This window comes from Zootoca vivipara, chromosome Z1 (genome assembly GCF_965207765.1).
Source record: "Zootoca vivipara chromosome Z1, rZooViv2.hap1.1, whole genome shotgun sequence".
Classification (NCBI taxonomy): domain Eukaryota; kingdom Metazoa; phylum Chordata; class Lepidosauria; order Squamata; family Lacertidae; genus Zootoca; species Zootoca vivipara.
The window spans coordinates 7,389,985-7,403,713 of NC_142583.1; the positions used below are offsets into that span (position 1 = coordinate 7,389,985).

At 42.3% G+C, this 13,729-nt stretch overlaps 2 protein-coding genes and 1 long non-coding RNA gene across 18 annotated transcripts in view; 2 read left to right on the forward strand and 1 right to left on the reverse strand.

Annotated features, from left to right (window-relative positions):
• Positions 1–13,729, forward strand: part of LOC148687275 (uncharacterized) — a 337,005-nt gene that overhangs the window by 212,330 nt on the left and 110,946 nt on the right. The gene's annotated exons all lie outside the window — the stretch shown is intronic.
• On the forward strand, positions 259–6,920 carry MED28 (mediator complex subunit 28). The gene is made up of 4 exons (XM_060278979.2): positions 259–441; positions 2,718–2,784; positions 3,714–3,826; positions 5,756–6,920. The coding sequence occupies exons 1-4, from the start codon at positions 265–267 to the stop codon at positions 5,951–5,953; spliced, it is 555 nt and encodes a 184-aa protein (XP_060134962.1). The 5' UTR covers positions 259–264; the 3' UTR covers positions 5,954–6,920.
• FAM184B (family with sequence similarity 184 member B) overlaps positions 6,921–13,729 on the reverse strand; it is a 64,172-nt gene continuing 57,363 nt past the window's right edge. For 15 of the 16 annotated variants that reach the window (XM_060278975.2, XM_088658256.1, XM_088658246.1 and 12 more), the window contains 3 exons: positions 13,172–13,279; positions 11,056–11,261; positions 6,921–9,228 (listed from right to left, as the gene is read on the reverse strand). In XM_060278975.2, the coding sequence (XP_060134958.2) occupies positions 9,138–9,228; positions 11,056–11,261; positions 13,172–13,279 (405 nt within the window). In that variant the 3' untranslated portion in view covers positions 6,921–9,137. The remainder of the gene's footprint in view (positions 9,229–11,055; positions 11,262–13,171; positions 13,280–13,729) is intronic. The other variant, XM_088658202.1, reaches the window with a different exon arrangement.

A 13,729-nucleotide genomic window follows, 5' to 3' on the forward strand; every position in this document is an offset into this window, starting at 1 on the left:
TGTGGTTTTTTATGTTAAACATACAGTTAAATATATACACACTATATATACATATATATATATTCTAGATAATATATATATAGCTATACATATTACAGTAATATATAAAGGATTTATATAGCCGTAAATAATTATTGATAGCAAAGTCCAAATGCCAAGGCTCCAAAGCCCCGCCCCCTCCGCTCGCGTCACCCCGCCCTGCCCGTCACCGCGTTCCCCAGTTGCGCCTGCGCACTGGCTGTTTCCGCCCTGCGCTCTGTTGCCATGGCGGCCAGCCTGAGCGGGATGTTCGGGAACCAGGGCCCGGTCCCCCCTCCTCCGCCGCCTCCTCCGCCCGTGGCCCCCGGTGTGTCGGGGCCAGCCGGCCTCCTCCCGCCGAACCCCGCGGGCCCGCGGAACCCTAACAGCACCCTCGTGGACGAGCTGGAGGCGTCTTTCGAGGTAGGCCGCGGCGGGCGGGCGGGAGCCAGAAGGTACCATGATTGTAAGGGGAGGGGGAGGATGAACGAAAGTGAGCGGAAGAGGGCAGCTGCCGTGTCCCTCCCTCGAATAGGGAAGCTCTTCGAACCAGAGGCCTTCCTAACCATAGAGACGGGGACAATGGTAAACAGAGCTTGTCTTTACTTCTGGTTCCTGTTTCAACAATTCCCCCCCCCCGCCTCCTTTTAATACGGACATAGACTTCCAAAAACTGTAGACTCGAACATGTCCTGTGTGCAGAGCAGCTTTCGGGCTCCCATTGGAGGATTCCCCCCCCCCCCTTTGTCGAATCCCAAGAGCAGAAGGGAATCTTGCCCGTGCAAATCCTAAAAACGCTCTTTCTAGGTCAGGTCTTGCACGCTTTTTCTAGTTCAGGCCTCATTAACGTCTGGCATTATATGTTTTAAGGATAATACGTTGTTATTGTTGCACATTTTAGTTTTTTATTTATTTATTTTTAATTTTGTTTTATAAACAAGAATAATGCTATACAAATAAGTATGCCAAGTTTTCTTATGTCATTTGTATATCACAAAAATCGCATGATAAATGTGGGAAAATATCCACAACATATATTTTCATTATTAGTGGTCAATGTATAAGTTCTTGGTTCATAAATTGGTTTAAACAATTAGGAAGACGAAGAAAAAAAGGGAGGGGAAGTGCTCTTCTGCCCTGATGCTGCCAAAACAACTAGCTGTCTTAGCAGCACCTTGAAAAATCAATATGCTTCTGATGGCCTATGCTTTTGGGAACAAGGGAACAGAACAGAATAATGTTTGTTAGCCTTGAGGCAGTGTTTCTCAAAGTTGGGTCCCCAGCTGTTGTTGGACTACAACTCCTATCATCCTGGACCACTGGTCCTGCCAGCTAAGGATGATGGGTGTTGTAGTCCAACAATAGCTGGGGACCCAACTTTGAGAAACACTGCAAGGTGCCACAAGACCCTTATATGTAATCACACCCTGTTAACTTTTCAGGTTTGGAGGCAAGGCTGCAGCTACTTTGGACTCCTAGCCGAAAATCCTCCATGCACGCATATTTGCAAAGCTAAGCGGGGGCTGCTTGGGTTCCATATTGGATGGAGGACTGCTTGTTGAGATTTCTGCACTGCAGGGGATTGTACTAGATGACCCTTGGGGTGCCTTCCAACTCTATGATTCTATGATAATGGGTGTAGTCAAAAGTGAGAAAAGGCATCATTGCTTGCAACACAGACTGGATTTTCGGATGACTTCTAAAATCCCCAATGGCCCCTATTCCTATTGGCACAGAGTGGCATTGCTCTGAGATCTGCGGCTTTGCGCTGGGAAGTTGTCAAACCAGTTTTAGGCTGGAAGTGGCCAGAAGGGTCATAGTAGGGGAGTGTGTTTCTAGTATTTGTTTCTCCAGTGGAGCAGCCCTCCCTCTAGAGCAGGCATGGCCAAACTTGGCCCTCCAGCTGTTTTGGGACTACAGTTTCCATCATCCATAACCAGTGGTCCTGCTAGCTAGGGTTGATGGGAGTTATAGTCCCAAAACAGCTCTAGAGCCTTTAACAAGAAGTGTGCAGGGCACCCCTCTTGCCTATCAGATATTTATTGTATCCAGTCCTGCTTGGTTGTTGAAACAAAAAAAGTGTATATGGTTATACAGTGGTACCTCGCTTTACGAACTTAATCCGTTCCGGAAGTCCGTTCTTCAACCAAAACCGTTCTTAAACTGAGGCGCGCTTTCCCTAATGAGGCCTCCCGCCGCCGATGCCCTTCCACTGTTTGGCTTCTGTTCTTAGACCGAGGTAAAGTTCGCAAACCGGGACACTACTTCTGGTTCTGCGGAGTTCATAAACTGAATAGTTCCTAAACAGGGCTGTTCTTAAACCGAGGTACCACTGTAGTATCTATTAGCCCTGAAGATTCAGTTGGATCTCGCAATACTACATTTCATGATCCCTTTTGCCCCCCCCCCGGTTCACCATCGCCCCCCCCTTCTATATATTTGTGTTTATAAAGTCACAGGAGGACTATATCTGTCATTAAGGCAGATATAAATCTCTGTCAGTGGAGGAGGAAGGTGTTTCATTTATTGGCATGTGAAATCAAAGCCCATGAGTTTTTTCCTAGAAAGCAAAAATGCATTTGATGCTTTAGCATTGGTTACTGGAAACAAGAGGAAGCTGTATACACATAACGGCATGTAGACTGTGAACGTCCTTCTGTTTTTAGTAATTGCTTGTATATATTTCTCTAATTACCTAGGCTTGCTTTGCTTCTCTCGTGAGTCAAGATTATGTCAATGGTACAGACCAGGAAGAAATTAGAACTGGTAAGTCTGTACCTCCATCTTCATTTTAACTTAGATTTTATTTTATTTTGCTGCTTTAGTTTTTATCTCTTGTTGCTTTTTTATGATGTTGCTTGGTTAAATGGTTTTTTTAATTGTAAGCTTTTTTGAGAGTCCTCTGGACTAATCCAACCAATTATTAATTAAGATAAAATAAATTTGATTATGCGACATCAATAGGGCTGGATTTCAGTCAGTATTTCCCAAACCATTGATAGCTAGACCACATCTGGTGCTCCCAATTAGAAGCATATTTTACTGGGCACATTTTACTGATTATCTTACAGGAGAGCTCCATCAGGGAATCCTGTTGCACTTTTAATCTTGCCCTTGGGGTGATGCTCATACTTATATATTGGCCAAGAGGCATTCTGAGGAACATAGATTGGCAGATGCATCCGATATGCATTAGCTTAAGTTTTCAAGATGTTGTTTAGTTCTCTTTGTGATACAGTTTAAGAATCATGGTGCTACTGTGCACTTAAACTCCATCACTTGAATTCTACACAGGTAAAACTTCTTATGTATGTAATTTCAATTCAAAAACTGAAGAATTCTTTTTTCTGTCATCAGAAATTTTGTTTTAATTACCTTTTTCAAGTTTTGTTAAAATGGTTATATTTTAGCAGACTATGTATACAACATGCAAAATCAAGATTACTATGTATTCTTTATCAGCCCACTGTCTGACTTTGAACATTGTTTTTCCCTTTTTTAAAAAAGATTGTTAAAACCATGAACTACTTTATACAAATCTCATTTTTGCAAGTTTTTAAGAATGCATTAATTTTAGCCAAAAAAATTCCCTTTGCTTGTATCACAGCCTGGTCCGTAACTGGTTTGTAAAGTTATGAATGTTCAATTTTCCTGTGGAATAACTTTAAAATCTTGTTGATCTCTCTGTGTATTAGGTGTTGACCAGTGTATCCAGAAATTTTTAGATGTTGCACGGCAAACGGAATGCTTTTTTTTACAAAAAAGGCTGCAGCTATGTGTCCAGAAACCAGAGCAAGTAATTAAAGAGGTACATGCTAGGTTTTCTTCTACCGTGTTTCTCATATTATAAGACACGTCTTATATTTATTTTTCCCTCAAAAAAAACACACTATGGCTTATTTTCAAGGGATGTCTTATTTTTTTTCTCCTCCTCCTGCTGCGGCCGGCATTGCTGCTGCGCCTATCACTATATCTTATTTTCGGGGTATGGCTTATATTCCTTGAATGCTTAAAAATCCTGCTATGGCTTATTTTATGGGTATGTCTTAAAATATGAGAAACAGGGTAAGCGGATATATGCTGAGTGATACTTTGGTCTTCGATTCATTCACTTAGTTCAGTCTTAAATGGATAAAAATAATTTAATAAATACAATGGAGTTAAATCCACATACAGTTAACTTCGAAAGCACGCCAAAGTGCAAGTAGATAAATAGGTACCACTCCGGCGGGAAGGTAAACGGCATTTCCGTGCGCTGCTCTGGTTTCGCCAGAAGTGGCTTAGTCATGCTGGCCACATGACCCAGAAGCTGTACCCCGGCTCCCTCGGCCAGTAAAGCAAGATGAGCGCCGCAACTCCAGAGTCGTCCACGACGACCCAACAGTCAGGGGTCTCTTTACCTTTTTAACAGACAGATGAAGGTTTTTTTCCCTGTCCAAACAGTCTCATAACTGTATGTGTTTAGATTGGTGCAACACAGTCCTGACCATGGTTTCCACAGCAGTAAGTCCTGTTGAATTCAGCGGGCTTACTCTCAGGTATGTGGGGTTAGGAGTGCCGTTTTAGGGAACATTTACCTTGTGTAGTAGTTTTAGAACTGCTGGGGGAAAGTAATCAACTGCAAAATTTGCAGAAAACCTTGGTTAGCACTTGTTGAAAATTTGTTATTGGGCCTCCGTCCTGAGGAGCATAATTTTAACACTGTGACCACACTAAAGCAATTTATGTTTTAATCAACACAGATGGCGTTGTGGTCTAAACCACTGAGCCTAGGGCTTGCTGATTGGAAGGTTGGCGGTTTGAATCCCCGTGACGGGATGAGCTCCCGTTGCTCGGTTCCAGCTCCTGTCAACCTAGTTGCTCAAAAGCACATCAAAGTGCAAGTAGATAAATAGGTACCGCTCCGGTGGGAAGGTAAACGGCGTTTCCATGTGCTGCTGTGGCTTAGTCATGCTGGCCACATGACCCAGAAAAACTGTCTGTGGACAAACGTCGGCTCTCTCTTGTCCTGTAAAGCGAGATGAGCGCTGCAACCCGAGAGTCGTCTGCGACTGGACTTAACTGTCAGGGGTCCTTTACCTTTACCTTTACCAGGCAGGTGCTGCTTTAAAGTTGCAAGGTATGCCTTCCAGTATAGTTCATCATAGTTCTAAGAAAAGGACAAATGTTCATTTTGTGTGGAGAGTTAAGTGTAATTGCTGTGCAGCTGAGCTGAGCACCAGGAATGCCCATGATCCCCATTTTGCCTCTGCCATAGCCTCAATGTTGTAAAGATAACTGCAGGAATATGGGCAAAGTGCACTAAATACTCAAAATATTACATATGTGCTGGGGGGGGGGACATAACTAGATGTTGGAAAACTCTGCCTTGCTCCAAGCACTCGTCCTGTATGTGTCGTCATCCTTCCCCGTGAAGTGTCTCAACCTTTTCCAGAGGTTTGTCCAAAGGTTGAAAGTCTGTTTCAGAATCATTAAAAGCACACTTAAATAGTAACTTGTACAGAGGAGGAGATTGGCACTTATCAAATAAGAGATGCATTGTCCAGAGAGGGAAAGAAGTGTTACTTTTTCTTTTGAAACTTGCATCATATGAATATTTAAAAAGAATATAACCTGTTGTGACAACAGAGAGGGTAGCCTGCTGTGTGAATTATTTATTCAGTTGCATAGGAACAGATTTTACATAAAAGAGATTCCTTGTTGCTTGTAATTTCCTGCGTACCTGTCTCTCCTGTAGGATGTTTCAGAACTGAGAAATGAATTGCAGAGGAAGGAAGCCCTAATTCAGAAGCACTTGGGTAAACTGCGACACTGGCAGCAGGTTCTGGAAGACATCAATGTCCAGCACAAAAAGCCTGCTGAAATGCCTCAAGGATCCTTGGCGTATTTAGAGCAGGCGTCGGCGAATATTCCTGCACCGCTCAAGCAAACGTGAACGACGCAATTGACTTTCTTATGTCTGTACGGTGCAACTTCATATGGATATTTTTAAGGTGATGGCGAGAAGCATAACAAAATGATGATAAAGCAATTTGCCCTTGCAGGGCTGAGAATGGGGGCGAGGTTTAGGTTTTTTACCTTTATTAATCACCTAGCTCAACAAATCACATCTGGGGCAGACTGAAAGCAAGCATATCTCTGAGCTGTTAAAATGCTTTCTGCTGAAGAAACGACAAATAGGTGTTTTTGACATATCACATGGGTAGTTTTGTTGTAGTAATGGATGTGTTTTTATTTTTAAAAACTCCAAACTTCATAGGTAGTGTGCCATGTGCCCAAAATATAGTGGCTGATCTGTGGAACAAAATATTGGCTGAAATTCAGAGGGTTACTTCAGGCATGCAGTTTGGGGCTTGTCTGCTTTTGAAATTTGCATTGGTGGTCAGCGGGGAAGGGGATCTGCTGAAAACAGTATCTTGAGCCCTTGGATGTGCTCAAAATAGCCTTTTGGGTCACTGCTGTTGGTCCTAGGGTTTTTTCTTTCTGCTACTATCTCTTTTCATGGTATAAGAAATTCAACAAAGGGCTCTACGGAACATATTCTTATTTTTTATGTTCCTTCTGCCTAAGGGAGGAGAATCAGAGCAGCCACTTTATTGTTATTTTATTTTACCACCTCAATTGCTTTCTTAATGCCTGCCATCATAGCTTCCTACGTATTTTTCTTTTGTGTCTCAAGCCATGTCTTTTTCTTTTGTCCCTGGAAGCATGTCGCTCTAAATTATCTCTTCAAAGTAGCATCAGCATTGCTGTTAAATGTTCCTGTTTTATAATGGAAGAACAGGAAATACTCATGACATATAGGTAGCTAGGCACAATTTCATGGATCTGCCTGTAAATCAAGAACTATTTTCTCTAGTTTGAATCAACAAAATGATAATAAACCACACATGGGGAAAAAATAGTGTACTTGGTTTTATTTTGATAGCATCACCAAATGAGTTTTAGGTAATCATTTTTATTTTGATCATGTAACAGTAAGTTTGTTTTATATATACAAAGCACCCTCGGCTTACTTTATTCAGAAAATTGTTTGGCTTTCTTTCAAGTACACTGTTTCGCTTCAGACATTTCCTAAAGATTCTGGTTCCAAATGGGTTTGGTAATCTGACATAGTATATTGACATTGCTGGCTGAAATTATAGGTGTTCTTGAATTTGCTTCTTCAAAACTGAACAGTTTGAACACTAACACTTGGCTTTTATGGTATATGTATTTAAATGTGACAATCCAAATAATGCAGATGTTCTGAAGTTAGCTTGATTTGATGTTAAGGTAAAGACAATAGAAGGACACTATTTCCTAACCGAATAAAAACATGTTTTGTAATCTTTCAGTACGGGGCACAGATGCACCAGGAAATATTGGCATCCAAAGAACCATAAAGCTGTTGGTGGGTGGGGCTTTGGCCTGATCCAACTGGAACCTTCATACATTCTTATGATACAGATACTTGTGTTGCTCAGCTTTCTGGCAAACTGCTTTAGGCACAAAGATGTTTTCAGAAGCAGTTTATTACATGGTATCAGGGTGGGTAGAAGACAATCGTTTTTTAAAAAAAATTAAAGCAAGCATATAAAATGAGGAGCACAAGCTTTTTCCATATGGGGGCTTGCTGACCTTGACTTAATAGACACAGCAATATTCAAGCACCGTTTGTGCGAAATCAAGGTGTTTCTTTTCAAATGGATTTAATATTTAGGCCTCTGACAGATTGATGCGCGTAGGCAGTAATGCCTGAAAGAAGTGCCTCATTACCAAGAGTCTGGTGGTTCTTTTAAATAAATAACTGCCGTAGCCAGTTGACTACATTGTAAAAGGGATAATACAGAGGTGTAGCTGGGGGGGGGACACTTACCGCGGGGGCCTGGCCTGCAGTGTGTCGGAGCCACACATCTTTCCTAGGAATGAAGCGGTGGGCTTGGGCACCTGCAGGCTCCAAGCTGCTCGAAATGGCAGTGTGGGGCTTGGCTTTTGTCTCCCCGCCGCCTCCTGGGCCCCCGAGCGGCTAGCTACACCGCTGGGATAGGGCTTCTGTCTCTTTGAGGTATGAAGTAGGGTAACATTAAGTTTCCAGCGTCGTGACCCTGGTAGGCTACGCTGCATTTGTGGCACTGTCCTCAATTCTTAACGGAGCAGAAGAACATTCTTTGGAATAGGATACCCCTGCTATTTCAGACTGGAATGAATATGGAGCTAAAAAAACCAACCCCATCAGGCTAGAAACTGAAGTCTGCTGTCACCAAAAGCACACTTTTCTCTTTCACCGTGCATTTGGTACAAAAGCAAATACATATAATTAAACTTTTTGTCCTACGTTGCTCTCTTTGTTTACTGTGCTACCTAAGTGTTTTAGTGTAATTCTTTTATAAACTGCTCTGGTAATCCTATTGAACTGAAGCTGATTAGAAATAAAATATTAAGAGGGGTCTTAAATTAACATAAATAAAATAGTACAGTGGAACCTCGGTTTATGAACACCTCGGTTTATGAATTTTCGGTTTACGAACACCGCGGACCCATCTGGAACGGATTAATTCACTTTCCATTACTTTCAATGGGAAAGTTCGCTTCAGTTTATGAACAGACTTCTGGAACCAATTACACCCATGCTTCGGGTTAAGTACGCTTCAGGTTGAGTACTCCGTGGACCCGTCTGGAATGGATTAATCCACTTTCCATTACTTTCAATGGGAAAGTTCGCTTCAGTTTATGAACGCTTCAGTTTAAGTACTCCGTGGACCGTCTGGAACAGACTAATCCACTTTCCATTACTTTCAATGGGAAAGTTCGCTTCAGTTTATGAACGCTTCAGTTTATGAACAGACTTCCGGAACCAATTGTGTTCATAAACCGAGGTACCACTGTATATACATGAAGATTGGTCATCCATATAAAAAGTACTTATTTATTTATGGTAATGTTTCAACCATATGTTTTTTTTTAAAAATCATGTTAATTTCCTGCTGTGTCAAATCAAATGTAATGGTTCTCTCACTTAACAAACCTCAGAGTTTATGGTCCTTGTGTTACCTTGCTTATCTTATTCTGCAAAGCACTATATAAATATTTAACATCAACAGTACTATCAGTGTAGGATATTCTATAAGTAGTTTCTCTCAGAAAGAGAAGTATTTTGTAAACCACTCCTGATGGCGAGGGTCCGGTTTCTGAGCATCTTTGGGTTCTGATGTTTCATTACTTTGCAGCCTGAAGGAAAAAAATATAAATAAAGATATGAGTGAATATGAGTAAAAAAAAATGAGTTGGAAAATGCAAGTAATCAGAGGTAGCAATAACTGTCATTGGCATTTCTGTGTAATGTTGCCTGTGTAATGTTTGCATTTTGAGTCCTGGCCACAATCATGAGTGGAAGAAGAAATGGCTGCAGGAGGCAAGATTCTTCCCTCTATTCCAAAATAACGCTCTACCCCTAACTGCCAGTTGCCCTGGGACTGCAGAATCCAAAAGGAAGTGCACATTTCTTGACAAGAGGGCTAAGGGTGGGCTGCTGGGTTGCATGTGGGGGTGGGGGTGATTTTTTTTAATGGACACCGACACAATATTGTTGAATCTTGTAAGCTACTTTAGGGACCATACAATCGAAAGGCAAAATACATGTATAAACATGGACTGTAACAAGGGTTTGGCAACTCAAGATATTCCACAAAGCAGTCCAGCGTCGCTGGGTAAGCTTTGGCTTGATGTTCAAGCTACCGTATGTTGAAATATTCCAAAGAGCAAATCCTGTGAAATGAGGAAGGTACTCTGAATATTCAGCTTGTCTTCAAAAATGACGCAAGAAATGCAGAGGTGAGGTTTTATTAAAGCAGGTTTAATATAATCTGTTTTCTGTCAGCAACTTCTTACTCACTGACTTCTTTATTTGAATTTTGTATTCTCAAAATATGTAATATATCTGTCCATACAGCGGGAGCTAAGAAAAAAAATTCTGCCACATCAAACCACTATCCCTGTCAGAAAAATCTTATAGCAGGAATTATCTTGATCACCATCAATGGTTTCCAAATGAAATATTTCATAGGTTGTAATCTTGCTACATCCAATTTGTTAAAGATACTGCTATTTACACAGGTCTTAAGGTTGCTATCTGAGTTACACTCGTTTATACAGTGGTACCTCTAGTTACGGACTCGATCCGTTCTGGGGTGCCGTTTACACCCCAAAAAGTCAGCAATTAGAGTGCTGCTTCTGCGCATGCGCAAAGTGCACAGAGCACTTCTGCGCATGTATGCGCGGCGAAACTCGGAAGTAAACACTTCCTGAAATCTATGGGTGTAAGTACAGTCGTACCTCTTGTTACGTTCTCCATATATGTCACATAATACAAAACACCCAAAAAGGTCAGTCTCTAGGAAGTTGTTATGGTGAGAAAGACCCAAATTCCCAACACTCACTCAAACCTTGCATGGCTTGGGGACTGTAGCCATTAAACTGGTGCTAAACAAGCCTATTTTGCTGGGAAACATGTCTTTCTAAACAAGCTGACAAATTTAGTGACTTTTGTTTCCTTTATTCCTGTTTATTCTCTGATCATTGTTTTTATTCTTCCCCAAAATTATGGAGCTCCACTTGGTATTTAGCAACAGATTCTAGGCACTGCTGAACTCATTTTACCAGGAGTAACATTTTTGATCTTGTCCACACGACTCATTTTAGAGCTCACAGAATCTTAGAGTTGGAAGGGACCCAAGGGTCATCTAGTCCAACCCCCTGCGATGCAGGAATCTCAGCAAAAGCATCTATGACAGATGGCCATCCAACCTCTGCTTAAAAACCTCCAAGGATGGAGAGTCCACAGCCTCCCGAGGGAGTTTGTTCCACTGCCAAACAGATCAGAATGATGTTTTGTTATTGATGAAGTCTAAGAAACTTTGGTTAAATGAACAGTAGTGACTCAGAAGTAAATACCAATGGGTTCAATAGGGCTTTATTTCCAGGAGGAATGGTATAGGATTGTAGCTTCATTATATAGGATGACAGCTTTCTCCCCATAAGTACAGACTGATTACTTACCTTGGGGCTGGCTTGGTCTCCAAGGCTTGTACTGATGGATAGCACACTCTGACACAGCCAGGATTCTGATCCAAACTTGTAGATTTTGTAATCTGAGGTGGATTTCTCTTAGGCCTCAAGTCACCACTCAGAAAGCTTTTCGCATAGGAAGCTAAATTCGGAACGCTGACAATGCGGCTGGGAGCTTCATTCATTTTCTTCTGCTGCTTTATGAGGAGAACAGAATTGCATATCTCATTATTATTAATATTTATTAACTAATGGATTTATATACCACCCTATACCCAGAGGTCTCAGGGCAGTTCGCAGAATAAAATTAAAATATAAAACCACAAAATACATAAGCAAAATAAAAACAACCACCCAATAACACCCCCCCCCCAAAAAAAAACCCAACACATTTTAAAAGGGCATAGGATGTCAATCAAGTCAACCAAAGGCCTGGTTAAAAAAGAATGTTTTTGCCTGGCACCTAAAGTGTATAATGAAGGCGCCAGGCAAACTTCCCTGGGGAGAGCATTTCACAGGCGGGGAGCCACTGCAGAGAAGGCCCGTTCTCGTGCTGCCACCCTCCGGACCTCTCAAGGAGGAGGCACAGGAAGGAGGATCTCGGAAGATCTCAGGGTTCGGTAGGTTCATATGGAAAGAGGCAGTCCTTGAGGTATTGCGGACCTGAGCTGTTTAAGGCTTTATAGGTCAAAACCAGCACTTTAAACTGGGCCCAGAAAGAGAATTGGTAGACAGTGCAGATGGACCAGGATCAGTGTAATATGCCTAAACCGTCTTGCTCTGGTGAGCAACCTGGCTGCTGAATTCTGCACTAGCTGAAGTTTCTGAACTGTCTTCAGAGCCAGCCCTTGTTTCCTTGTACCTTATGCTTTCTTGTCATTGAGTATTATTAAAATACATTGTGCCCTCTCCCCAAACCCAACTTCACTGCTCGGAATGTAATAACGTTCAAGGCACATATGTTCTTCAGCAATATTTAAAACAGCCCAAGAAAGTAGGTCAGTTTTATCATTCCCCATACAGCAGATGTGAGATTAAGGCTGGGAAGCTTGCCAAAGACTACCTCATGAGTTCATGGCTGAGGGAAGATTGGACCTGGGGACTTCCCAGCTGACAGTATTTATTGGTTTCACCAATATGGAGACAGAAGCCTGAAGGTAGGGAGTTTGAAAGCCCCAGAGAATCAGATAATGTAAAATAAACTTAATGAGTTGCACGCAAAGTTAACTTAGGTCCATTAACGTCAATGGCTCTACTCAGAGTAAAACTTCATTTACTAACAACCTGCAATGTGTATCATTCTTTATTGTCTGGCATCAGGCATACAGCATAGCAAAATATGGCAGTGAAAGCCACTTCCGCGCTTGCTCCGGAGGTGGGGTTGTGGGCTTCCCGACTGAACCATTGCGCAGGGGCTGCCAGCTCAGCCCCTGCACGATGGAAGGTTCCCGCCTGCATCACATCTGGACCGACCAATCAGGTCGGTCGGGGGCAGGGGCTTTGAGTTTAAAGCTCCCTGCAGGCGGGAACTCTGCCTCTTTTACCCCCTGTTCGCCGGAGCAAACGAGTTGGAGAAGTAATTCCGTTAAAGGATTCCGGCTTGGTCCTGAGCCTGGAGATGCCAGGGCCGTAGGGCACGCCCCTTCGGTGGCCACAGGAGGAGTTCCGGTAGATGTACATCACTGGGCTCCTTACTGGTGGTTAACTTCTCACGGGCTCCAACACACGGGTTGGAGTCGGATATAGTCTGATAGGTTCCAACGCCTAAGCCAATTCCGCTCAACGTTCGTAATCAATAAAGTTGTGGCCTTAACCACCCAATTAAACTTATTTACCGCATGTTGTGTCTTTATTACACGGGAAGGAGGGACATTGCCACACAATCCATAACTATCGGTTGCACCCAATCTTGCACTCCGTGAAAGGAAAGAGAGATGTGCTCAGAAAACAGGCAGTTGGCTGCAGCTCTATGCAATTAATATCCAATGCTACTCAAACTCATTGTCTGTTGATTTCAAGGGAAAGTACCACCCATGGCCTTTAATATTATCTAGGTATTTAATCATTTGTAATAAGACTTTTGTCCTTGTTAAATTGTTTGAATTACCTTTGCAATAGGAGTCAAACACGTAGTAGGGTTTGTGTTAAAAGAAAAGGACCGGTTGCGATATGGTTCTGTACTGGGCAAAAGTGAATGTTGAAGTTTGCTTCCATCCTGTCACAGAAAAAAACACGTGCTGGTTATAGATCATCAGCTTGAATATTATTTTAGAGCGCTTAAATCAAAAACCCCTGAAGAAGTCTGAACTGAAAAATGAACACAGTCTGAAATGATTGATCCTGAATGAGAGTGGGGCAAATTGATAACAGAAATACAGAGCCGGGTGTTGAATGGAAAATTGAGGAGCATAGATTACTGTCTTCAAGTACATAGCTGGGCCTGTTGCATGGGGTTAACAGAGGAGATCTATTCCCTCTCTCCTTCCCTCCCTTTTCCATGATTCTTTTGGGCAAGAGTAACTTCTGGACTGAAGAAGGAGGCAACTGGGTGGTTGGGTATACGGGAAGTGTACACTGCACATGCAATGGGGTGGGATGGCTCAAAATGGGATCAGATGAGCCCTTTGTTAATTCTTCCTATAGGAGGATGGCTCGTGCCTGAAAT

Coding starts and splice junctions, on each gene's coding strand:
- MED28 (XM_060278979.2), top strand. CDS start 265: ATGGCGGCCAGCCTGAGCGGGATGTTCGGGAACCAGGGCCCGGTCCCC. Junction 442..2,717: donor AGCTGGAGGCGTCTTTCGAG/GTAGGCCGCGGC, acceptor CTAATTACCTAG/GCTTGCTTTGCTTCTCTCGT. Junction 2,785..3,713: donor CCAGGAAGAAATTAGAACTG/GTAAGTCTGTAC, acceptor TCTGTGTATTAG/GTGTTGACCAGTGTATCCAG.